The sequence below is a fragment of the Hippoglossus hippoglossus genome, chromosome 2, assembly GCF_009819705.1.
Source record: "Hippoglossus hippoglossus isolate fHipHip1 chromosome 2, fHipHip1.pri, whole genome shotgun sequence".
In the NCBI taxonomy this organism is placed as follows: domain Eukaryota; kingdom Metazoa; phylum Chordata; class Actinopteri; order Pleuronectiformes; family Pleuronectidae; genus Hippoglossus; species Hippoglossus hippoglossus.
The window spans coordinates 3,461,407-3,483,795 of NC_047152.1; the positions used below are offsets into that span (position 1 = coordinate 3,461,407).

The 22,389-nt window shown below is 44.5% G+C and overlaps 2 protein-coding genes across 3 annotated transcripts; both read left to right on the forward strand.

Annotated features, from left to right (window-relative positions):
* The first annotated feature begins 349 nt into the window (after positions 1–349).
* On the forward strand, positions 350–5,205 carry si:ch211-113j14.1 (sterol 26-hydroxylase, mitochondrial). Its single transcript, XM_034613315.1, has 9 exons — positions 350–670; positions 1,269–1,459; positions 1,593–1,792; positions 1,885–2,082; positions 2,174–2,337; positions 3,782–3,948; positions 4,376–4,457; positions 4,557–4,781; positions 4,902–5,205. Exons 1-9 carry the CDS (start codon positions 404–406, stop codon positions 5,025–5,027), a joined length of 1,620 nt encoding a protein of 539 aa, XP_034469206.1. The 5' UTR covers positions 350–403; the 3' UTR covers positions 5,028–5,205.
* Positions 5,206–7,483: 2,278 nt separating this feature from the next.
* tmem198b (transmembrane protein 198b) lies at positions 7,484–22,175 on the forward strand. Of its 2 annotated transcripts, none has more exons than XM_034613361.1 (5): positions 7,484–7,712; positions 19,770–20,053; positions 20,144–20,725; positions 20,867–21,066; positions 21,160–22,175. In XM_034613361.1, exons 2-5 carry the CDS (start codon positions 19,897–19,899, stop codon positions 21,310–21,312), a joined length of 1,092 nt encoding a protein of 363 aa, XP_034469252.1. In that variant the 5' UTR covers positions 7,484–7,712; positions 19,770–19,896; the 3' UTR covers positions 21,313–22,175. The 2 variants fall into 2 exon arrangements, with proteins under 2 accessions (XP_034469252.1, XP_034469260.1); XM_034613369.1 differs by lacking the exon at positions 7,484–7,712 and adding an exon at positions 13,217–13,473.
* Positions 22,176–22,389: the final 214 nt, after the last annotated feature.

Sequence of the window (22,389 nt, forward strand, 5' to 3'; positions counted from 1 at the left end):
TTTGTACGATTTAGGTGATCACACAAGTGAAAACATTACCAGGATTATTTTATATTCAATTTCTACTAATAGATCCCTTTCACCTAAATCCTACACACCGAACCTTTAAGCTATTTTTACAATGCAATGTGTAAGATTTTTCTAATTGTAACATAAAGCTGTTACACTATAAAATAAATCCAAACTAATTGAATTAGATCTAATGTCTCTCCCCTTTGGAAATTGGCTGATTTAAAAGAATAACTGTCACATGTTGAGGCCTCAGCTCCACAGGCCCCCCTCATTCATTCAGGACCGTCTCTCTGGCGCCCCCTACAGAGGGAAGTTCTCCCTATCGCAAAGTGTCTGAACAAACATGTGAAGACGAGCTTCCCAGATCAGATCTAGACACTCGGTTGTAAGCATGAACGTCCCGGCGGCTGCGGTCGGGTCCGTGCGGCTCTCCAGAGCTCTCCAGAGCCGCATGGAGTGTCTCCGGACTCTCCATGCGGCTCGCAGAGGCGCGGAGCTCCGGCCCGGAGCCTCTTCCGTCAGGAGGAACGTGGACGTCCAGAAGACGACGGACACAGGGAGGCTGAAGACCATCGATGACCTGCCGGGGCCCAGCGTCTCCACCAACCTGTACTGGATGTTATTCAAAGGATATTCGGAAAAGATGCACCTAATGCAGGTACGAATAAGTTCGCTACAGGCTGCAGAGGATTTAGTTTTTGTTTTTGATTTAATTCCTTACAATTAATATTCAAACGTGTTTTTGAGAAGAACTTTACAAAGCCCAAAAATACACAACAATAGGCAAAACAACCTATAAATGCAATTATAGTAGTGTAGTGCAAGTAGTAGTATTGTAAGTGTTTGTTTTAGCAGCAGAATTGAAAGCCAATATATTTGTTATAATTATTATATTCTTGTCTTACTGTTTTACCCCTTTACTGCTGTAACACGGTAATATTCCCTTTTATTATCTTATCTTACCTTTGAGTGAAACTACTCACTATTTCAAAATATGAGATTATTGCATTCTTTTACACAGTATGTCAATTCTGTGGCTGGGTTAGATTATGCTAATTTGACTCTACTGTTAAACAGTAAAATATTACATATTATATTACAAATTATTAATTGGATTATATATATTTTTTGATAACATTGTTTTCAAGCACTGCATCTCCTGCTAGTAGGCAACCTCAAAAACACGTGTAAATTAAAAGTTGAACTTCAGAAGTCTGACTCAGGCGTTTAACTTGACACACTGTGTTGTTTTCAAGGTTTTACAGAAGAATCTGCACGGGCCCATTTGGCGCTCCAAGTATGGTTCGTTTGAAATGGTCAATGTGGCGAGTTCGGAATTCATAGCTCAAGTGATCCGGCAAGAGGGTCGCTACCCGGTCCGAGTTGAGATGTCTCACTGGAAGGATTACATGGACCTGAGAGGACACGACTATGGTCTGCATGTGAGGTGAGTGGAGACAGGCGATGTTTGGAGTCGTACTAACTTAACGATCGTAAGGGTAAGAATTTGTGAAGGAGTTCCTCAGGGCTCCTTCGTGGTTCACCTTAAATTAGTAATCTGCAGCTCTTTCACTTTTTAGCCCAGGACCAGATTGGTACCAGATCCGCAAGCATTTGAACCCCAAAATGCTGAAGCTGGGGGAAGTGTCGGCGTATGCCTCCACCATCCAACAGGTGGTCGGAGATATGGTGCAACGCATTGAGGTGCTGCGCTGTCGCAGTCAGGACCAGGCCACGGTTCCGGACATGGCGGCTGAGCTATACAAGTTTGGCTTTGAAGGTAAGAGGTTCTGTAGTAACACTGGTTAGTTGATGGCAGAGATGGACGTTTTTGATTCTCGTGAACCTTTACCTCAATTTTACCCCACACAGCTGTCTCTTCAATCCTGTTTGAAACCAGGCTGGGCTGCCTGCAGGAGGATATTCCCAAAGACACACTGAGATTCATCGCCGCTGTCAACACCATGTTCAAGTTGTCTGATGCAGTGCTTTTTACCCCACGCTGGAGCCGCAGCATTCTCCCCATCTGGAAACGCTTTGTTCAAGCTTGGGACGTCCTCTGTAGCGTAGGTGGGCGGTAAAAGAATGCATGTAGTTTGGATTTTGTTTCAAGCATGAATATCTGCATACATATCTTCTGGCTCGTGTGTTTGTATGGAAGGCCAGAAACTAATCGACAAGAGGATGGCTGAAATCGAGGCTCAGGTGCGCAGCGGTGAGCAGGCAGACGGTCTGTACCTGAGTTATCTGCTGTCCAGTGAAAAGATGAGCAGATCCCAGATCTACATCACTATCACAGAGCTGCTGCTTGGAGGAGTTGACACGGTGAGGGGGGGGGGGGGGGGGGGGCTGCCTGTACACTCAGATGGCACAGTTGCAATTCTCGGACTATTAGTTTCAATGTGACCTTTAAAAGGGATAGTTGACCTAAAAGGGAAAATCCCCTCATTATCTACTCACCACTGTGCAGAGGGAGGGGGTGGGTGAAGTGTTTGAGTCCAAAAAACACTTTTGGAGTCTCAGGGGTGAACAGTGTTGCAGGCAAATCCAACACAATTGAAGTAAATGGTGACCACTTCTTCAAACGTAAAAAAAACCCCAGAAGAAAAACATTAAATGCCTCCACACACTGCACAAGCTTGCGCCTCTATGCTCTCGTCCAAGGGGCACGTGACGCCATCAGCGATACTTAGCAGTCTCGCACACCCTTGGGCCAGAGCTTTAGTGCGAACGTGAACTTGGCTCCAGGCAGAGCAAATTACGAAAGTGTTGTTGTGGACTCAAACACTTCACCCACCTCTCCAAAGATAACACACCCAGAGAGACTAACAGTGATTGAGTATCACATAAAGGAACTTTGGTAGGATTTATTACACCTAATTTGTAATTCAGGGTAAATAAGAATAGAGATCAGAGTAGAAGTTGATAATGTTACCTACCCGATTCCGGCACAGTACAAGCATTTCTATACCAGTATTCAAACCAAATCAGAATCTCTCAGACTGTCTGTTATGTAGCTGCTGGCTTTAAGAAATATGAGATGTCTGTCCAGTCCAGGGAACAGTCTGAAAAAGTAAAATTCCTCTAAATTCGCTGCTCTCTGTGGAACAGTGGCCTGTTGCCATCGACAACAAAAACCAACACGTACAACATTGGGGTTGCAAAGCCGGTCTGGCTACATTCCAAGGGGAGGTTGAGACTTGTAGGTTTTGTTCTGCCAGTTTGTATAACCTATGAAACCCGTCTGACCTCAGTCGTTTAGTTTGAAAAACTAAAAACAAACAGTTGTCATTTGTAAAATCTTAATATAATCAAGTAAACATTATCATTTTATCTTTTTTTTTATTTTTTATGTTTTATCCTTTGAAATTCATACCTAAGCTACATATGAACTGTGTATTTTTTAACCTTCACAAAGCAATAGCAGGTATTTTCCCCAATTATTCCTGAATGTATTTTTCTTTTTTTCTTTTCTAAAGGTTTTCCTGGAGCTGTGCCACCACCTCTCACAATTTGTGTATTTCCTTTGTGCATTTTATTGTGGGAGAGTTGTGTGCACCCACAGCCCACTCACAAATCAATTGTTCTTTAGACAGCATATTATTTGGGGTGTATTTTTGGACACATGCAAAAAAATCTGTCTGGAAGCATAGATAAGGGTCATTCTGTGAATGGGTCTTAAACTGTGTATATTTTGATTCTTTGTGCACAGTGTGACTCCTTTTTCCTTCCCCTTCCTCCCCTCTCATTTCCTCCCACCTGACCTCAGACGTCCAACACCTTGACTTGGACGTTGTACCACTTAGCGCGGGACGAGAGGGCCCAGGAGCTGCTGTACGGGGAGGTGAACTCCGTGTGTCCCAACAAACGGGAGCCGACCACGGACGACCTGAAAAGCATGCCCTACCTGAGGGCCGTCATAAAGGAGACGTTACGGTGAGCTGTCGGCTCTGTGGGTCCGTCTCGGGTAGAAACTGTCTGTACACTGCATGGCCAAAAGTAAGTGGACGCCTGCAGCTTTCCCCAAACCATTAATACAAAGTGCACTTTTGTCTAAAACGTCACTGTATCTTGAAGTATTAGAGTTTCATTCACTGGTACCAAGAAGGCATTGACCACAGGATGAAAAGCAGGCGTCCATATACTTTTCACCAGTGTGAGATGCAGTGTTATATAGATTAGTTATATAGTTAAAATGCATTGGTGATAATATCATTCTAAATACTCTGAAAAGAGTTATACTTCAAAACCCGATAAGAGTTTGAAGGCAGGACTTTTACTTTACATCGTGGTATCACTGTTTTACTTACATCAGCTGAGCATCCTGATCTGTGAACGTGAAAAACCTGTTCTGTGCTTTTAGCCTTTATCCCGTCGTACCTGGAAATGGACGCTATGTTACTGAGAATGAGGTGATTGTGGGCGACTACTGGTTCCCAAAGAAGGTAGGGAGGCAGAACCCAAAGGACGCGATGCTGTGACGCCTCTTAAGTGCTTATTTGACTCATCTTGTCTTTAATACTATCGTTATTCTCTCTTTAAAGACTCAGTTCCATCTGTGTCATTTTGCCGTCTGTCACGATGAGGCAGTGTTTCCGAATCCCGAGCAATTCGTCCCGGAGCGCTGGCTCCGCTCTCAGATGCCCGGCTGGCCGGCACGCGGCTTCTACAAGCACCAACCGTACAGCTATATCCCGTTTGGTGTCGGGGTGCGAGCGTGCTTGGGGAAGAGGGTGGCAGAGATGGAGATGCATTTTGCCCTGTTGAGGGTCTGTGACGATTTGTTGTCTTAAAGCATAATAACTGCTGTGCACAAAGTGTTTTCAGCAAAATGTCACTTAAGTCTTGTGAGTTTTCTATCCACCAATGTTGCACATATCTGTCTGCAGCTGATGCAGCACTACAAGCTCAAGCCCGAGAAAGGCGCCACGGTTGTGCACCCTAAAACCCGAGTCCTGATGGTCCCCGAGAAGCCCATCAACCTGCGCTTCCTGCCCAGGAGCGGAGGTCAGTGACTCCTGAATGTTTGGAATCAAGTGTTTTGACTGCAAACGTCTGTATGTATGATCAAATCGAAGGTCAAAGGTTGAATACTTTGTCAGAAACATTTCCCTTTCCCAAAATATTTGAAGAATTATTAGGCTCTCGTGGTCGGACTGCATAGATTGTATTAGTCCAGGTCTTTCTACAGAGTCAGCTACTGCAAAATATATTTTCTTTTCCAGCTGCATGGAGGTAACTGAATGTTTTCCTTCTTTCCTTCTCAGAGTTTCTGGAAGGAGAGACGAGGACCTGAAGGCTTTTTTGCTTTGTGGTTCTGCAGACTCATGAAATTGGCTCATTGGCTGTCTCCACAACACATACACACTCAAACACAAACACTTGCTGTTAAAAATGTGTGTGTGTGTGTGTGTGTGTGTGTGTGTGTGTTTAGAAGCAGTAGGGTGAACACTGCCCCTGTTTGACAATAAGTGGAAATGCAGCCTTTACATAACCTTGCACCCATTTCTTTCAGGAGGACTTCTTGTGCTTTTGTATCCTTTTGAATCAGCCTTTTATTCGCCACGTTGAAAGTTATTTCACATTTAACACAAGGTTAAGCATTAAACAAAGAAAAGCTTTTTATGGTGGAGGCAAGGAAAGGAGGATTTATGAAACAAAGTTACAGGATGCAGAAGGAAGGAAACAGGACGGCATGGAAAGGAAGGAGGATTGCATAAAGGGAAAAGTTGTTGCACTTTTTTAAGTTTCCTGTGGGAAAGCTGCAAACATCTTGCTTTTATTCAAGAATTGTTGCACAAAATGTTGATTTAACTTTAAGGTTTTGCATCTATAAGTTACAAACAAGAACATGCACCTTAAGTACAAGAATACTTGTATAGAATAGCCAACAACCAAAGTACTTTTTCTAATATGTATATTAATATGTAATTCAGTTATTCATGTGTTTAACTGTTTGAAATGTTGTTACTAATTTAAATGTATACTGTTGAGCCTCCTCCCCGTGCTGGAGAAACAAAATCTCAATGTGGAAATAAAAGATGATTTTAAATGGTCTTGTTGTGGTAATTCAACTGTGCAAGAGGAACGCGTGCAGTGTTTTTTTATTTGTGGCCATAGCTTTTTGTTTATTTTGATCTGCGTGAATGTTCATCGAGTTGATGATGGGATTCAACGTGTTTATTGAGCATTTTTCTCAAAACACATTCACGATGATGTCAAATTGAACACACAAATTACCTTAAAATGTTTGTGTGAGCTTCAGTAAAAATGTGTGAATGTTTGTTTTTGTCTTCTACAGCGACAACATTCACCTTAATAAATCTACATATTTTATTTAAAATTTTTAAATGAAGTGGCTCCTCCAGCTCCATCAGGCTCTACCTCTAATTTTCTGGGATTTTTGTATTTGTCGAACCTGCACAGTCAGAAACAGACACTGTGCCTATGAGCCAAAGAAGTTATTTATTATTCAATACTTCAAACAAACCAACTTCCTGTGGCCAGAGCATTGGTACAAATTATTGCAGTTATATCAAGATCTATGTGACAGTGGTGCGATGCATGTAATGCACACTGACTGATAAACAGTCTATAGCAAATCAATGTGCCTGATTGTTTACTTAATTTAAAGTACTATTTTATTGTACTTTATTATGAGGTAGGTTTTGTCCTTAACATCTGCAATGTAGGGGAATGCAACTCCATTTACTCAAATACTACACATGCGTACAATTTTGAGGTGAAATTAACATGTTATGTTGCATACCACAACAATCAAATGTTGTGTTAGGGTCACTAACCCCTCCAGATGGATTTAAATAAATAAATAATTAAGTAATTTTACTTTTAAGTACAATCAAGTTGGCAGTAGGAATGCAGATGCAGGATTGTTCATCAAATTACTGTTAAAATGACTAAAATAAATAATTCCGAACCCTTCAAAACCCTTGGTTACAAGCCACCACGTCATTTAATTATAATTATAATAACAGTAGCACAACTGTAAGAATAAAATATTATGAAATGTGCCTTCATGTGAAAGGATAAAAATGAATTTATAATTTTTTTTGAAGATATTTCAAAGCTAATTTAATTAATAATTATTCCAATATTAATATTGATAATGCCCCAGGTTTTTTTTTTTGAGGGTGCATTTAAAACCTCAGCCTCCAGGAGGCGCTGCTGGTGGCTCTCCTGACTTTATTTTTCTCCTCTCAGTACGATGAGTAAATGTGATGCAGGCTTGAACAAGTGCGGACGCGTCATCTTTTGCAGAGGAGGGAGGCCACCTTCCTCACCCGACGCACCGGGACGCGCCACGTTCATGTGAGAGGCTCAGTTTCCTCCATCCCTCCATCCATCCCTCCATCCTGGATGGTGCATGAGCTTATTGCACATTTGCGCGCGCACACACACGCATTCCTGCTTTATAATTTCGATTTTTTTTTTCGTTTCATAGCTCGGTGCCTCTTTCTCCATCCATGGAGGAGCAGTGAGGTCGGGATCCACCGCCCTGCCTGTGCCGGGCTGCAGCCGGGGAGAGACGGAGCTCTCCACACCGACGGGGTAGCACCCAGGCCGGGAGAAGGAAGAAGGAGGACGCGTCTGCAAAATGGTCGGTGTTTGTGGATCAGGAGGCGGCTGCAGTTGCCATCATGTGAGCGCGGACGAGGCGCGTAAAGCCGCCGGGGATGATGGTGAGTGGTGGACCGTTGCGCACGGTGCATGCGTCTCTTTTGTTTCAGTCTCACGCAAACACACACACACACACACCTGCTGTCAAACCCCGTGAAACCTGTGCGTTTTAATGGGAATTCAACTGGTTTATTTAAGGCAACAAACCAGGAGGGCTGTGGTTTTAATTGAGGTCAGCGAGCTGCGTGTGATGGAGGCGGAGGTCTGACCCAGATGGCCGCATCAGGGTCGATCATTCACTCAGTTGCATTGGATGGATGGATGGATGGATGATGTTGACAAGAGTGTCGAGTGTTTGTCTGGTATGTCTAGACCAGTGGTGGAGTTTGAGCTCTCCCAGGGGTCCCTGAAGGGGTCTCAAACAAACCCAATCAGGGTTAAGCTCAGTTTCAATTACAGGCCATTATCCGGATAATTCAACCCTGATTAAATGTGGTATTAAAAGGTTTTTTAAATACTTACTTACTCATATTAAATAGCTTAAAAACATGGACAATGGTAGAAACTGAAGGGCATCAAAACAAAGGACATGATGTCATGATGATTGCCTGAATACAATAATAAATTGGCAAAATAACTATAATTGAGTAGTTGGTTTGTGTGGCGAACTAATCTTCTGTAACAATTAAACTAGTGTGTTTAATTGTTTCTTATTCAGTCTCACAGAATTAGCAATTATCAATATCCATAAATCGTGATTTTATTATTTTATTGTGCACTGTTTTGCAACATACTTCTTTCATTTAGTTGGGAATGGAAGCCATGTTGTTCTGTTATTAATTAGACAATACCAGCAACCGGTAAGTCAAGAAACAGGAATCAACCAAAGAAAAATGCTAATGGTTCCATCATATCAAATTTGAAGATTTGCTGTTTTTTCTGCTCTGTCATATGGTTATAAATGGAATAAATTTGGGGTTAGGAATATCTGTTGGATAAAATAGGTCATTTGCACAAGGCACTGTGGGTGCTTAAAGTCTACATGATTACAAACATGTAAAATCGATAAGTCATTAGGGACCTGTTTTTTGGTTGAACTCGAGTAACCTGGGTGACCTGACAAGGCAGCTGGATGAACGTGGACCCTGAGGTTTTTAATGTGTTTCTATTTTCGCTGCGTGGGGAATGTGTGAGACGCTTTAGAGGTTGGAGCCTCCCAAAGGGTTGTGGCAGCGTGATGAGTTTAATCCGATCTTTATTTTATTCATACGAAGAGCGAGCAGTGAGGGAATGTTGTGGTAACTGGTCTTCGAAAGTGGTCTTTGACTTGTGACCCCGGCTGTGGAGGTCCCTGTCATGTAACCAGTTTGAGACTTTTACTATGTGACGGTGGCCATTTTCCTGCAGGAAGAAATCCCTTGGTATTGATGGGCCTAAAGTGTGTCAAGAAAACAATCTGCATACCCCCATACCCCCACCAGGAAGGTTGCATCCATGCATTAATGCTGCTATAGTATAAAGAAATGCGATGGGTGGTTGCTGCCATACACACTGAACACCTTGTCGTAGGTTCCCGCACTCGTGTTCGAGGATCGTAAGTTCCGTGATGGATTATAGGGGTGGAGGAGGTCAGATAGGTACCTGAGGGCCCGGACGTGAAGCGATTTATAGGTGAGGAGGAGGACTTTGTACTTCATGCATGACTTGAGCGGAAGCCTGTGAAGATGGAGCCGGGTGGGGGTGATGTGCCAGTCTGAGGTCACATTTTGTGAGGTTTGACGTGAACTGAAGCTCCTGAACAGCATCTGCAGGATTTCCATGCCCCAGGCTCCTGCCGCATGATCGGCTGACTCCATTATTTGCATCAATAATGGAGTGTTCCTAATAAAGTGCTCAATGAACAAACGTGAAAAAATGCAGATGTCAGTGAACTCAAACATCACTGGGTTTTGTTCTTGTGGTGCATTCAAGCGAGTTGTTTTTTCCATGTTTACAAAAGAGACTTCTGTTGTCTAACCTGCTCTTGTTGAGAGCACTCGGAGCGGCATTCTGGGTAATGGCGGGACGTCGCCAAAGTGGAGCATGCGAGGCAGATTACAGGAAAAGTGGAAGATGGTGTTTCATCACGAAAAACAACCCTGGATTTGTTTTGAACTTGGCAGACTGAGAAACAGTGAGGGGACACGAGGGGGAATTTTCTGCTCGGAGCCGGCGCCTTATAAAAAACCCCTGCAGACTCTGAGCGTGCTCTTTGTGCATTCGCTGTGTGTCAGGCCGCTGTCTTATCAGTGCAGTCAGGCGGCACAGATCGAGCTCTGCAGCCCGCCGGTGGAATGAAAATGCCACAACACGTCGCTTCGGATCCGCCAGTGGGTCAACGTCTCTGGCCCGGTGCTGCTCGCATGCTCCCTCACCCCGACTCCCCCTCCTCACCCTGAGCTGACGTGGAGGAGGCAGAGTTTAGCCTCTGTCTGCAGCAGCTTCACCACGATCTGATAAACAGCAGCTTCAGCTCTTTGTTTTCCAGCCTCTCTGTAGCAGACGTCTGAAATGGAGAAATGAAAATATATGTTTTCAGGTACTCTGGAATGGTTTGTCACGCTTTTACACAGAATTACCTTTGTATGAGACAGAGCTGCCTACATGCTGGCGATAACGATGCTGTGCTGCACTCTGTTTTCTGGTTGTTTCCTGCTGTCTGTCCCACTCTTGAAAAATGTGACGAACATGACGATGATATGAAATGAAATGATTTGATTTGACTTTGTGGCCAAAGGTCAAGGTCACGTTGACCTCAAAACAGCTTATTTGTTGTGACACATGACTCTTACCAATACCTGATATTGCATATTATATACTGTAAGTCTAAACCAAAGACGTACGATCCCACAATCTGTCATGTCGTTCATCTGTATATACAGTCTAAGGTCTGTAAAGACATTAAGTAAACTACAACTTATTGCAACTGTAGTTTTTTGACATGAGGTCGTACTCTCATGTTGCATTTAGTTTCCGTGTTGCGTTTCCTAGCAGCACAGGCAGAATTGTGAGAAGCTGCGGGAACTCTCAGGTCAGAGATCCCTCTGAGGCGTTCAGGGTCCAGCGGTGATGACAGATCTCACCGGCTCCGGCTAATTACTGCACGGTGTCAAACAGTGAGCCGGGACCTGCGGGCTGCTGAGGGCCAGATGTTTGTTCAGCGATTCAGAGCCTGTTGATGGAGCTGACAGGTGCAGAGAGGCAGAGAAGAGGCTGTGGCTCGTTGCTGCTCTTTTCAGGAAAGAAAATAGGTTTGAAACCTGTTTTAGTAGATTGGTTTCATTTATAAATATGGTCTATGTCCGTGGTATCAGAGTAGATCTGAAATAATTTGTAGATTAACCGATTTGCCAGTTGACAGAAAATGTAATTGTTCAGGTCATAATTTGGTTAATTAACCTATAATTTTTTTGTTAAGGAATAGTGGTTAGGAAAGGAGATTATTTAAAGTTTCCCGACGCAGCCCTCGAGTGTCATTGCACTTTGTCACATTAACATCACAATATTTGGTATTGTTATTTAAATTCATTATATGCTAAATGAAACTGTACATAAAAACAATTGGACTGAAGTGCACCTAATGTCACCTTCGCCTCGTCCTTCCAGGGCCTCGACTCTCGGGCGTCAATACCCATAAATTGCAACATTTATCATCAGCATTGATCAGATGTTCCACTGCTTTGTTGATCTTGACTCTCAGTATTACAGCTCAACGCACATTTCGTTTAAATATCAGCTATTCGCTCGGTAAAGAAATCCTATTTGCTGATGTGATTAGCTGTTGCTCTGTTCTCGGGTTGAGTGAGTGCCATCAACCCCCGGAGCGGCACAACAGAGAGGATCATGGGATCATGTGTCTGTGTAATTAACTTTAATTGATCGGCTTCATTTGGTGTTTCAGAGCCAAACATCAGCAGAAGGTTGTTTCTGATTTGTTTGTGACACAATATGTGAATAACGTGAATAATTCATTCACATTTGAAACAGCTGATTAAATGAGCTTCAATAACAGTGAAGTCCTGGTGGTAAATTGGTGGTTTGAGGTTGATGATGGATTGGTTGTCCGTGCTTTGCACTTCCTCTCCAGCTCTTTGTTGGGCACTTATGGTTTCTGCCTTTCTCGGAAAGTGCAGCAGTCATGTTCACGAGCATCATCTTTCTTTATGTGTTGAGCCTTCGGTGTCAGGCTCCACAGATTTGATGCTTCTCTCGCTGTGTGTTTAGCTTCTCCTCCTTGGGAACAGACTTCATTGATATTCCCGAGCGGCTCCCTCAGGCCGGCGGTGCTGCGGACAGGGAGATAAAAAGTGATCTGTTTGGGGAATGTGCAGTCATACTGAGCAGCTGGATGAAGAAGGCGACGGTATTGTAAGAGGGTGGCAGTTATGTAAGAGGGACTCGTCACCGAAAAGCAGACAAACAAATGCATTTAGTTCTTAGAGGGCGAACGTGCTGATGCAGGTCTGATGGTACTTGAGAGGAACCTGCGGGTGAAACACGATGGTTGAAAAGGACCCGAGACTCATCAGATCAGGGTGAAAACAGCGTCTGACACAGACAAAGGCCTCAGTGTCTTCCTCCTCCTCCTCCTAGGATTCCTCCATCAGCAGATTCCTCACATTCCGCCCAATCAGAGGAAGTGACAGCAGCCACACGTGGCTTCAAAAAGTGGAGCATCCCATTCCCATTCGCAGCCTTATGTAACCTGCTCAGCGAGCGGCTGAGGAGGTGTGAGGACGCCTCGGCCTCTTGGCGTCCTGCGGTCGTGCCTAATCCTCGCAGAGTCGTGCCGGTGTTCGTGGGTGAGAGCCAACGAGCGCTGCAAATAGTCTTCATCTGGGAGTGTTGTCCCTGTTCTACAGTGTTAAAGAATAATGATCTGATGGTCATTCAGATCGGGAAGTTGTTTGAATTTTGAAACCAGGGGCTTTTTTCAGTTCTGAAAATAACTGGGGCAACCTCGTTGTGGAACGAACAAGCGAGAAGGAGAAGGATTTGCATTTATTTCTTGCTGCTATTATCTTTTATCACACGACTAAATTGTGTTGCAGCACGGGAAACCTTAAATCTTTAGTAGTAGAATTTACTATAAGTCTTTCTTTGAGGTGAGGATGAAAGAAAAATATGTGACTGATGCTTGTTTTTATTTTTATTTTCTAACACTCCTCACACAACGTCAACATTGTCGAGAGCTGTCCTCTTCTGTCCTGTCATGTCCTGACCCATCTGACCTGCCTTTTGTTTCTGTCTGACTGAGACACATCACACACACACACACACACACACACACGCTCAAAGCACATGTCATGATCCTGCTGCCATCCGCCACATCCTCTTCCCACACAGTCCCGTTTCCACAGCAACCCCATCCAGTATTGATTGACATGTGCAGAGGGATGGCGGTTGGCGTGCCAGGTTATCGGCAGGGGCGATTGACGACAGCAGCCCCCCCTCCTCTCTCTCTCTCTTCCCCCGGAAGAAGACATGTACACCGGCAACACATTTGGTCCTCCTTCCGCTGCGAGCGACAGGACATCGGCAGCTCGCTCTGAGCTCATCGCGAAACGTCCCCCTTGTTTTTGGCAGCTCGCCCACCAGCCTGTTACCTTTGGACGGCTCATGCATGACGCTGAGAGACAGAGAGAGGTCTGTCGCTCTGCGTCATGTGCTCCGGCTCATTTTCTCATTAAACCGCCGCCGGTCGCGCACACACACTGCAAAACGAGGGTAGAGGCTCCGGATGAGCACATGCCACTGCCTCGGTCAGACGGGCAGATTTCTCAGGTCAGTGATGGAGCGAGGAGGTGGTTGAACTTAATGACTTAACATCACAGTGTACTTTTGCGACCAAGTCTTTAAGATAGAGTACTCTGGATGTAGGGCTGGGAAATAATTTAACTTAATGCTCTAAATATCATTTAAATTAGCTTGTGTGTTAGTTATATTAATGTGATTTTGCACTTGGATATCCAACTTTTATGTATGTGCTCATAAATGAAATGAGTCATATTTTGAGTGAGACGATTTTACATATTGTTCAATCTGCTGATAAGATTCTCATATATTGTTTTAGGTCTGTACAACATCAAAACAGGGCTATAAATGATTTATTCCGTTTCCAAGTCACCTGGAGGCATCACACTGGTTCATTTGAATGTGTTCATCTGTTTTAGGTGTAATTGTTACTTTAAGAGTGTTTTAAAAAGCAGAAGTTGAATATACTCTCACATATGTAACCTGAGGAAAATTGTTATAAACCGGTATCAGCAACAACCTGCTTTTTAAACTCTAAAGAAGCCGTCCTTTATTCTACGAACATGAGCAGAGTTTATTTTCATTCATCCGTGCACCTGCATTTTTTTTTTTCCCCATGTTGCACCTGTTTGTAAACACACGGAGCTTTGTGCCTGTGATTTAATGGTTTTGAATCACGGGGAATCGTTGCCAATGCAAAGTGATCTGGAAAGCAGCTGAAGCGCAGTGAGCAGTGCATTACGACGCCGTTGCGTAACCCGGTATCTTTTCTTTTCTTTTCTTTCCCCTTCTCTTTCATTTTTATCTCCCCTTTTTCAGTTTTACCCTCTCGCCCAAGAGCACAAGAGCTGAGCTGTTGTCAGTTTACTTTTCAAGTTATTTATCGAAGTGTCAGTTTATTTAGAGTTAGTGTTGGCTGGTGTTAAAGGTTAGGAGTGTCTTCCTTTCTTCCCTCCCTCCTCTCTTCTTTTATTCTTTTATTCTAATCCCTTCCTGTCATCCTTCTGCCTTTTTTTCTCTCCACCATCTAATTTCATCTAATCCATTATTCCTTGTTCTGCTTAGTCTCTGTTGTTCTCTACTGTCCAGCTTCGTTCAGGGACATTTGCATCGTTGTCTTAAACTACTGGACATTTAAGGTATAATGTAAATGTGTCTAGTTCACATTCAGCGTCCTTTTGAGCCTCACACAAGCGGCAGGAACAGACCAGGAGCCGTCGTTCCACGTTTACACGACTATCGCCTAAACTTTGGCTCGCACACGCAGTTACGTTCACCGTCGTTGGCGTTTTCCTGCGGTTGCAACCTGTAGCGTGACCCATGGACGGATATAATTCCTTGCGTTTTCCAAATGTGCTCATATGTGAAAAGTTTTTCAAGTCTGGCTTCAGGGAATTTCTTCAATATCATAAACCGCAGCTCCATTGAGTTACCCTGTAGTTCTAGACTTCCTGTGGCATGCAGACATCCAGGCCTTAAGTGAAAAATAAGTAACAAGAAACGATCAATTATTCTCAACCTTTTCGGATTGATTGTGTTATTTCCTGAGCAGGGAAATAAAGATCATGGTTGCAGTGTTCCAGGCGAAGACTCTTTCTGACATTGTTGGCCAAACGTTAGTAGTGAACATAGCAAACATATGTCTGGCCAGACAGTCGCTGATGAGGTCTCTGGGGTTTGTGTCCCATGCTCCCATTGGCTGAAGCTGTACGACAGATGAGTTCAGTCAGAGAGTCGCCACGCCAAAAACCATCTGACCCTCCGACTCCGGGGATTAACACAGCTGGGTGTCGGACACAGACAAACACTACTGAAACACCACACTGCACAAATTGTGTCTAATCTAATATCTTTTCATATTGCTCAAGGATGTTTTGTAGCTTTATAAATAAATACGGGCAATTTGTGAGAAGAATTATTGAAAAATAAACGGTGTATCACTTGAAAGTATGGCAGCACAAAACCTGTGAAGTTGGCGAATATGTTTCTTGCTCTTTGTGTCTCTGTAGAGAAGCTTGAAACAGAAGCAGAGGAGGAGAGATTGGAACAAAAATATATTCTGTTGAATAAACACATCGTGAAGCAGATTTCATGAGTCACAGGGTTATGAAACCTACACAGAAAATACTGTGGTGTTAAAAAATGAGACGAGAGAGATCCTCAAAGTGAGACAGAAAGTGACACATCTCAGATGAAGTCTTAATCTACAGTCAAGGTTAAAGCGAAGGAGGAAATAATTCTTTTAACGTTTCAACATGTTTGAAGAAATGATCAGACCCAGACGTCTCTGTCGATCGTACCTCATTAGGATGCAAAGTGAATCATGTCGCCCGCCTATGTTGTGCAGCAAAAACAGAATTCCTTCTTTTTACTCCTATAAGGGAGGTGCAGATGATTGAATGAATTTTTTAAAAAAATTAAAAAAAAACATGCAAGCTGAGTATGAGATGGTCTGTAAATAAAGCTGGACGACGTGTCTCTGCTTCCTCCTGCCAAAATACATCTGATTCTTGTGGCGCCATCTTCTGCCTTTGACACCGCTTGGATGTGGAGTATTGAGGTCCTGCCGCTACACACGCTCGACCAATCATGACTCACTCTTAGCTGTCGTGTAGTTAAGTAACTCATTCAAAACAAACACTTGAACGTACATCCGTGTGATAAGAACTGCCTAAATTGACAGAAACTATATTTTAAGAAAAATGTATTTGACTTGTTTGACTTTTTATGTGGTCCATGTCCCATCCACTAACATGGAGGAGTCTGGGTTAATGCCTGCAGCCGGCCACCAGGAGGTGATCAGCACTGAGGTGTAGGATGGTTGAGGATCTAGACATGGCCTTTGTGTTGTTTTGCATTGGATGTAACAGAAGTTGACGCCTTTGTCTTGTCCTTTTCTTGTGTTTGTCAGTTTCGGTGGGAACTTCCTCTTTATTTCCCGTCATCTGCTGGATCTTCTGTGACAAAACACAGCATCTGAAAACGCCTCACAAGTGCTGGACGGCGCAGTGTCCTGCAGGCGTTTGAACACATCATCCTTTAAGACAAAACACTTTGCTGTCAGCTCCTTCACCAAGTAACACGATTCTCTCAATGTGCCAATGTGGAATTTATTATGCTCTTAAAACCAGTCAGCAGTTACTTTTATGCCAGATATACTCTGTTGGAATTAATGGCGAAAACTTTAGGGAAGTAAAAAGGAGCTGAGCTGTTGTCTCGACTCCAGCGTGCAGGTCAGACCTGATGCAGCATGTTGCTCCTCAGCCACGCGGTGTACTCTGGGTATTAATAGACACAGTTTCCTTTATTCATGAAAAAGCTTTGCTGTCTTCCCGTCACCGCCGCCGCTGATGATGTCAGAGCTGAAAATGGCTGCACATCTGTGTCAGTGTGTCTGGGTCTTATCGAGTGAGCCACAAACAGTTTGAACCCTTTTTAAACTGCCTTTTCCTTCCGTTTTGTTTTTGTCCTGACTAGGAACTGATTGTTTGGAGAGGTTTTCATCGCTGAGCCAATAAGGGGAGTGGGATCGATCCAAGTTTGCGACGTAAAATACTTTTATTACACAGAGACAAGGAGGCTCTTTGCACCAAATTCAGATGATCTGATGCACACAGAGTAAATCTGGCGTTTCATTTTGCCCCTGGGAGGGATCAGTTTCTCCAACCACACGGTAGCAGAGACGGATGCATTCAGTCGCCATCTTTTCCCAATGATCCAGAAGCTGTGGAGTCAACATTTATCATATCAACAAGGAAACGTGTTGATTTATCAGTTATTATTTCTGTAACCGAGCCGCATCTGTCTCATGCACACTTGCAAACCACTTGCTTACCAGAATAACTTTTATTCCAATCGATTCTTCATTTTACCATGGACTTTTGTCTGAAGCACTTTGTAACCTCGTTTAGATAAGTGCTATACAAATAAAGTTATTATTATTATTATTATTATAACTGGCAGCTGTAGATCATTTGTGCAAACTTTTTAAAAACTTGTTTTTAACTACATTTTTAGCTCAACTAATTTTCCATTTATCCAAAAGATTTTCTTAATTTTAGCATTTTCATAACTTCACTGTTTTGATTAAACATTCTGAAGACATCAGCCTGAATTTGATCAGCATTTGTCCTGATGTGTCATGATGATGATGACTGTGTGTGTGTGTCATTAACACTGTGATTTGATATAGATTTGAGAGGAGGGCTGCTATAGTAGGAGAACCTGCTTTTATAAAAAACACATTTATATGAATACATTCATACACGGAACAGGCAAGGTCATTGATTGGCTCTTACACTGTTGCTATGGGAGTTTAAGCTCCTCTTCCATTGGCCGAGTCCTGGACCAGGCCCGACTACCGGCTGTCTGTCAGTATGCCAAGGTTGTCATGGCAACAGACAGGAAGCAGGGTAACAGGAGGAGAGTGTTGTTGTTGTTGCTGCATTCGGAATGCCGAGGAAGAAGCTCCTCTCTTGTTTATTTTGTCTGTGTGTGTGTGTGTTTTGTTTTTTTTTCTAACAGAGGATGATCCGTCTGCAAACATAAGAACTGCACATTTTGATCTGCAGGAGTAGGAAACAGCTTAATTCTGCGGGACACACGCTCGCGCGTACGCACACGTGCACGCACACAAACAGGGTCACCCAGTTGTAACCTACTAATCCTCCACAGAAAGATGATTATTAATATGACATGTTTGGATGAATATGGGGATTAAAATGTTGATGGAGTGTGTGTGGGTGTGGTGATTGTGATTGTGTTTCTATATGCAGGCTATTTTAGAATGTGTGTGTGTGTGTGTGTGTGTGTCTGGGTTAAGGACATTTTGGGCTTTATCATTCATCCCTGACTGTTTCTATTATCGCTCCTTTCAAATGCAGCAGCACCTCTATGTCACACACACACACACACATTTGCTTTAGTCGTAATTAAGGCCAATTTATACGCTTTCATCGACCTTTTTGTTGTAGATCTTTCACCGTCAGAGTGCAGCAGACTTTGTCCCGGCTCGAGGTCACGTCGGGTCGACTCTGGCTCACAGCTGCATCTGTCCAGCCTTTTTTAAAAGACATGCTTGTTCTTTCAGACCAGTTTCAACCTCCTGCGTGACACAAACAAATATTGATGTACTCCTTACTGACCCAACCCTCGAGGGGGGTAATTAACTAGAGGCTGAGAGGGGGGGGAGTGAGTGATGAAAGTGAAGAGGTGCTGAAGGGAGGTAGGAAGGATTTAGGACGCAAAAGGAGGACAAAGGAAAGTAGGAAGGGTCAGGGGATCTCATGAATATCGGAGACTCCAGACAGAAGTTGCGTAAGAACCTCTGACCCAGAAATGTTCCACAGTTGGCCTGAACTCACCCCGAGATGGAGAGAACAAAAGCAACCGCAGGGGGAGGAGGTGTGGGAATGAGGGGACAACGTTTTTTCCTGCTTCAGTTCTGCAAATGATCAATTCTTCTCCCTTTTAATTGCACTAGCCGTAACTCTCCTACATTTTCTCCACTGTCCTCATCCGTGTTTCTAGAGCTCATGGAAATCCTGGAAAGGTTTGGGAATCAAGTCAGGTTTCTTTTTATATTAATATTTGTTTTATAGGTTAAAGAAAATGTTTGAAATCAAATTGCCGGATATTTGAGGGTACCTGACCGAACGTGGCATCGTTTTAATCGAGGAGGTTGTGTTTTCACTACACAACAGATTTCCATGAAATTCTGTGAAGGGGTGGGCCACGACCCAAGAAAGAACCCATTCAATTTTGGCACAGATCAGATAACTTTTTTTTACTTTAACATTATAAAATATGTTGTCATCCTACTAGTCTAAAAGAAGCTTTACATGCATCGTAGCTATCAACGTCCTCCCCTTCCAGGGAGAGCACACGGATCTGATTGCCCTCGTCCACCCAGCTCAAACACCCACTGTCATCTGAGCTATTATTATCCACTGATACTGCCGGCGGGGGGAAGCCAAACTGTGTGCATGTGTTTGTGTGTATGTGGACACAAAGCAAAAATCAGGTTTTAATACTGCTGCAAATTTGAAAGCCACTTTATTAAAGGGATAAAAAGGGTTTTTTTTGTGGCTGGTGCTGATGTTGATCCTTTTGGATCATGCCGGTGGTTTTGCATGGTTTATCGCATCATATTGAAATCGATTAGACTTGGTCTGCATTTTTACAAATCATATGGTAAAAACCTACGAGTTTTCGGTTGGATTTCTGGAAATCAACATGCAATAATCAGTTACATTGAACATGACATAAGATTTTGGCCCTTTAATTGTCTAACTTTTGTCGTCATCTCTTCTCTTTTCTATCCACAGGTAAAACCATGCACCTGGGCAGTGTTCCATAGCCTCCCCTGCCCCTCGCCTCCCACCTGATCACCTCTTCTCCTCCATCTCTCCTCTTTACCTCCATCTTCCTCACCTCCCTCTCCTCCTCCTCGCCATGTCGACCACCCTGGATACGCTGCTGGACCAGCCCTACCAGAAGCTGAGCCCCGAGCGGCTTGATGGCTGCGAGGACACTGCCGGCCGCTACAAGGTGGTCCCCTGTGTTGTCTGCTCAATGTGCTGTCTTTTCGGCATCATTTACTGCTTCTTTGGTAAGTTGGAAAGTTTAACTGGAACATTCCTGAAAGTTTGACCCCCTGCCTCAGAAATGTTGTGTCATATGTTTCCTCCTCTTCTTTCAGGCTATCGCTGCTTCAAAGCAGTGATGTTCCTGACAGGCCTGATGTTCGGCTCTGTCGTCATCTTCATGCTCTGCTACAAGGAGCGCGTGCTGGACACCCAGCTGAGCGTGGAGGCCTCGGTGGGCATCGGCCTGGGCATTGGCACGCTCTGCGGCCTGGTCACCATGCTGGTTCGCAGCGTGGGCCTCTTTATGGTGGGCCTGCTGCTGGGCTTGCTGGTAGCCGTGGCCACCCTGGTAGGCCTGGAGGAGCTGTCCAACAGCCCGCCGCGTTCCGTCTGGGTGCCCCTTGGCGTGCTGCTTGGCCTGGGCATGCTGTTCGCCGTGCTCACCCTGCAGTGGCAGCGTCTCTTTACCACGCTGTCAACAGCCATGTTCGGTGCAGCAGTGATCACGGTGGCGTTGGACTACTTCGTAGAGCTCTTCGCCCTGGTGTTGTACATGTACGAGCGGATAAAAGCAGCACCTGGCAAACCTGTGTGTTGGCTGACGTGGGTGGTGCTTGGGGTGTGGCCTGCCCTCACCCTGCTGGGTGTCATGGTCCAGTGGAAGGTGACCGCTGAGGGATACTCCCATACCAAGGGTGAGGAAAACCGGTAGTTCATATCTCTTAAACTAGTTGTTTTTCCGGGCTGCCTCCATTTACTTCTTCACTACAGGTAAAGCAAAGCATGACAAAAGCCTTTAGTGTCTCCTCACCGCCCTTTTCCCCTTTCCTCCACAGTAATCATCAGCCGGCAGCAGAGGAGGATGCAGGTGATGCGGATTCGTCAGCGCGACGACCGCTACCGCAGCAAGAAGAAGAAGAAGCAGCAGCACGGCGCCTCCTCCCATCAAAACCCGGCCAAGCAAGTCCACTCTGAGCCCGCCTACCGTCGCAAACCAAACCCCATCCGCCGCTACGACACGGACGTCCTCTCGCCGGTGAGGAGCTTTCTCTGTTTGTTGTCTCGACCGACGAATTGCGTGTTTTATTTCCATCACTTTTTAGTTTTAAACAAAACTGTCATTTTGCAGAGCTACATCCAGAGTTTCCGAGACCGGCAGGTGCAGGCGCAGCCCTTCCCGGGACGGCTGGTTATTGGACCCCATGCTGTGGTGGATGTGGGCTACGACTGCAGCTCCACGACACCCCTCAGTGGAGCAGCGGGACCTTCGCTAAGGGTCTGACCACTTCTCCAACTCACAGAGGCCTGAACACACCACAAACCAGGGAGACGTATGACTCTAAAATCACCACCCACCTGGGGGTAATCACAAACCACCACTAGGTTTAAATGCAAATATTCTGGGCTAAATACAATCTGGGTTTAGCCTCACTCTTAAGCGGATGAAGATATGTTTAGGGCTGGATTTCCCCCCAAATGTGAACATATTTTACTCTTTATTGATTAGATGTTAGGTTCTAAAGCTCCGCTCCCCTTGTGTATACCTGCTGGAGCCGTCAGTGTGGTGCAGAGGTTTAATCCGACCTCTTATAGCTGTCTCTCAGTAGATTCAAATGCACAAATGCATGCATGCACTTACACACAAATACACACCGCGGATACACTCTTGAGGGGTTGAAGCTGAAACCCGCAGTAACCAGACCCCGACCTGTCTGTCACCATCTCAAGTCAAACCAGATCAGGGATCAGAGTTTGAGTGCAAACCCGCCTCAGGTTCAAACATCGGGCATCGTACGAAAGATTCAAACACAACTTTGCCCTCATTCAGCGTGCTGTTTCTTAACTGCTGTCGTCATTTTTCAGCTGATGCTGCAGAAGCAGCACGTTCCTCAGCCTGTAGGCACCTTAAACGCCCAATGAAGATTATCTATAAAAGGGAAGTAAGGGCCCTTGCTTTCTGTGCCATCTGGACTAAAAGAAAATCCTCTTTCAAATGGGAAGAGACGTCTTCCCTGTCGTTTTCAAAGGAGGGAAACCCTTCATCCCCATTGGTGCTGGACGATACACTACTTCAAGCGTCACACTTCTCCCCGGAGGCGGGGGATTCTGTTTAAACGGGTGCCTTGCCCCTCCTTGGACTGTACCCATCAGTAGGAGGGGGGTTACTGGCAGATCTCCCATCGATGGTTTGTTTTTGCATTAAATGTGATCACAGAATGATTTTTTTAAGAGGGTGGGGGGGTAGTAGCCACGGAGTTACAACAAGCAGGGTAGACAATAATGAAGGGGAGTTGTTGCTTGCCGTCTTCACAGATGCCTGGACATACGAGGAGGATTTGCTTCCAGCTGACAGACAAAA

Bases quoted from the DNA above. Each gene is read 5' to 3' on its own strand.
- tmem198b (XM_034613361.1), top strand. From the start codon at position 19,897: ATGTCGACCACCCTGGATACGCTGCTGGACCAGCCCTACCAGAAGCTG. The intron at 20,054-20,143 runs GTAAGTTGGAAA...CTCTTCTTTCAG, and splicing joins CATCATTTACTGCTTCTTTG to GCTATCGCTGCTTCAAAGCA. The intron at 21,067-21,159 runs GTGAGGAGCTTT...GTCATTTTGCAG, and splicing joins ACACGGACGTCCTCTCGCCG to AGCTACATCCAGAGTTTCCG.
- si:ch211-113j14.1 (XM_034613315.1), top strand. From the start codon at position 404: ATGAACGTCCCGGCGGCTGCGGTCGGGTCCGTGCGGCTCTCCAGAGCT. The intron at 2,083-2,173 runs GTGGGCGGTAAA...TTTGTATGGAAG, and splicing joins GGACGTCCTCTGTAGCGTAG to GCCAGAAACTAATCGACAAG. The intron at 2,338-3,781 runs GTGAGGGGGGGG...ACCTGACCTCAG, and splicing joins TGCTTGGAGGAGTTGACACG to ACGTCCAACACCTTGACTTG.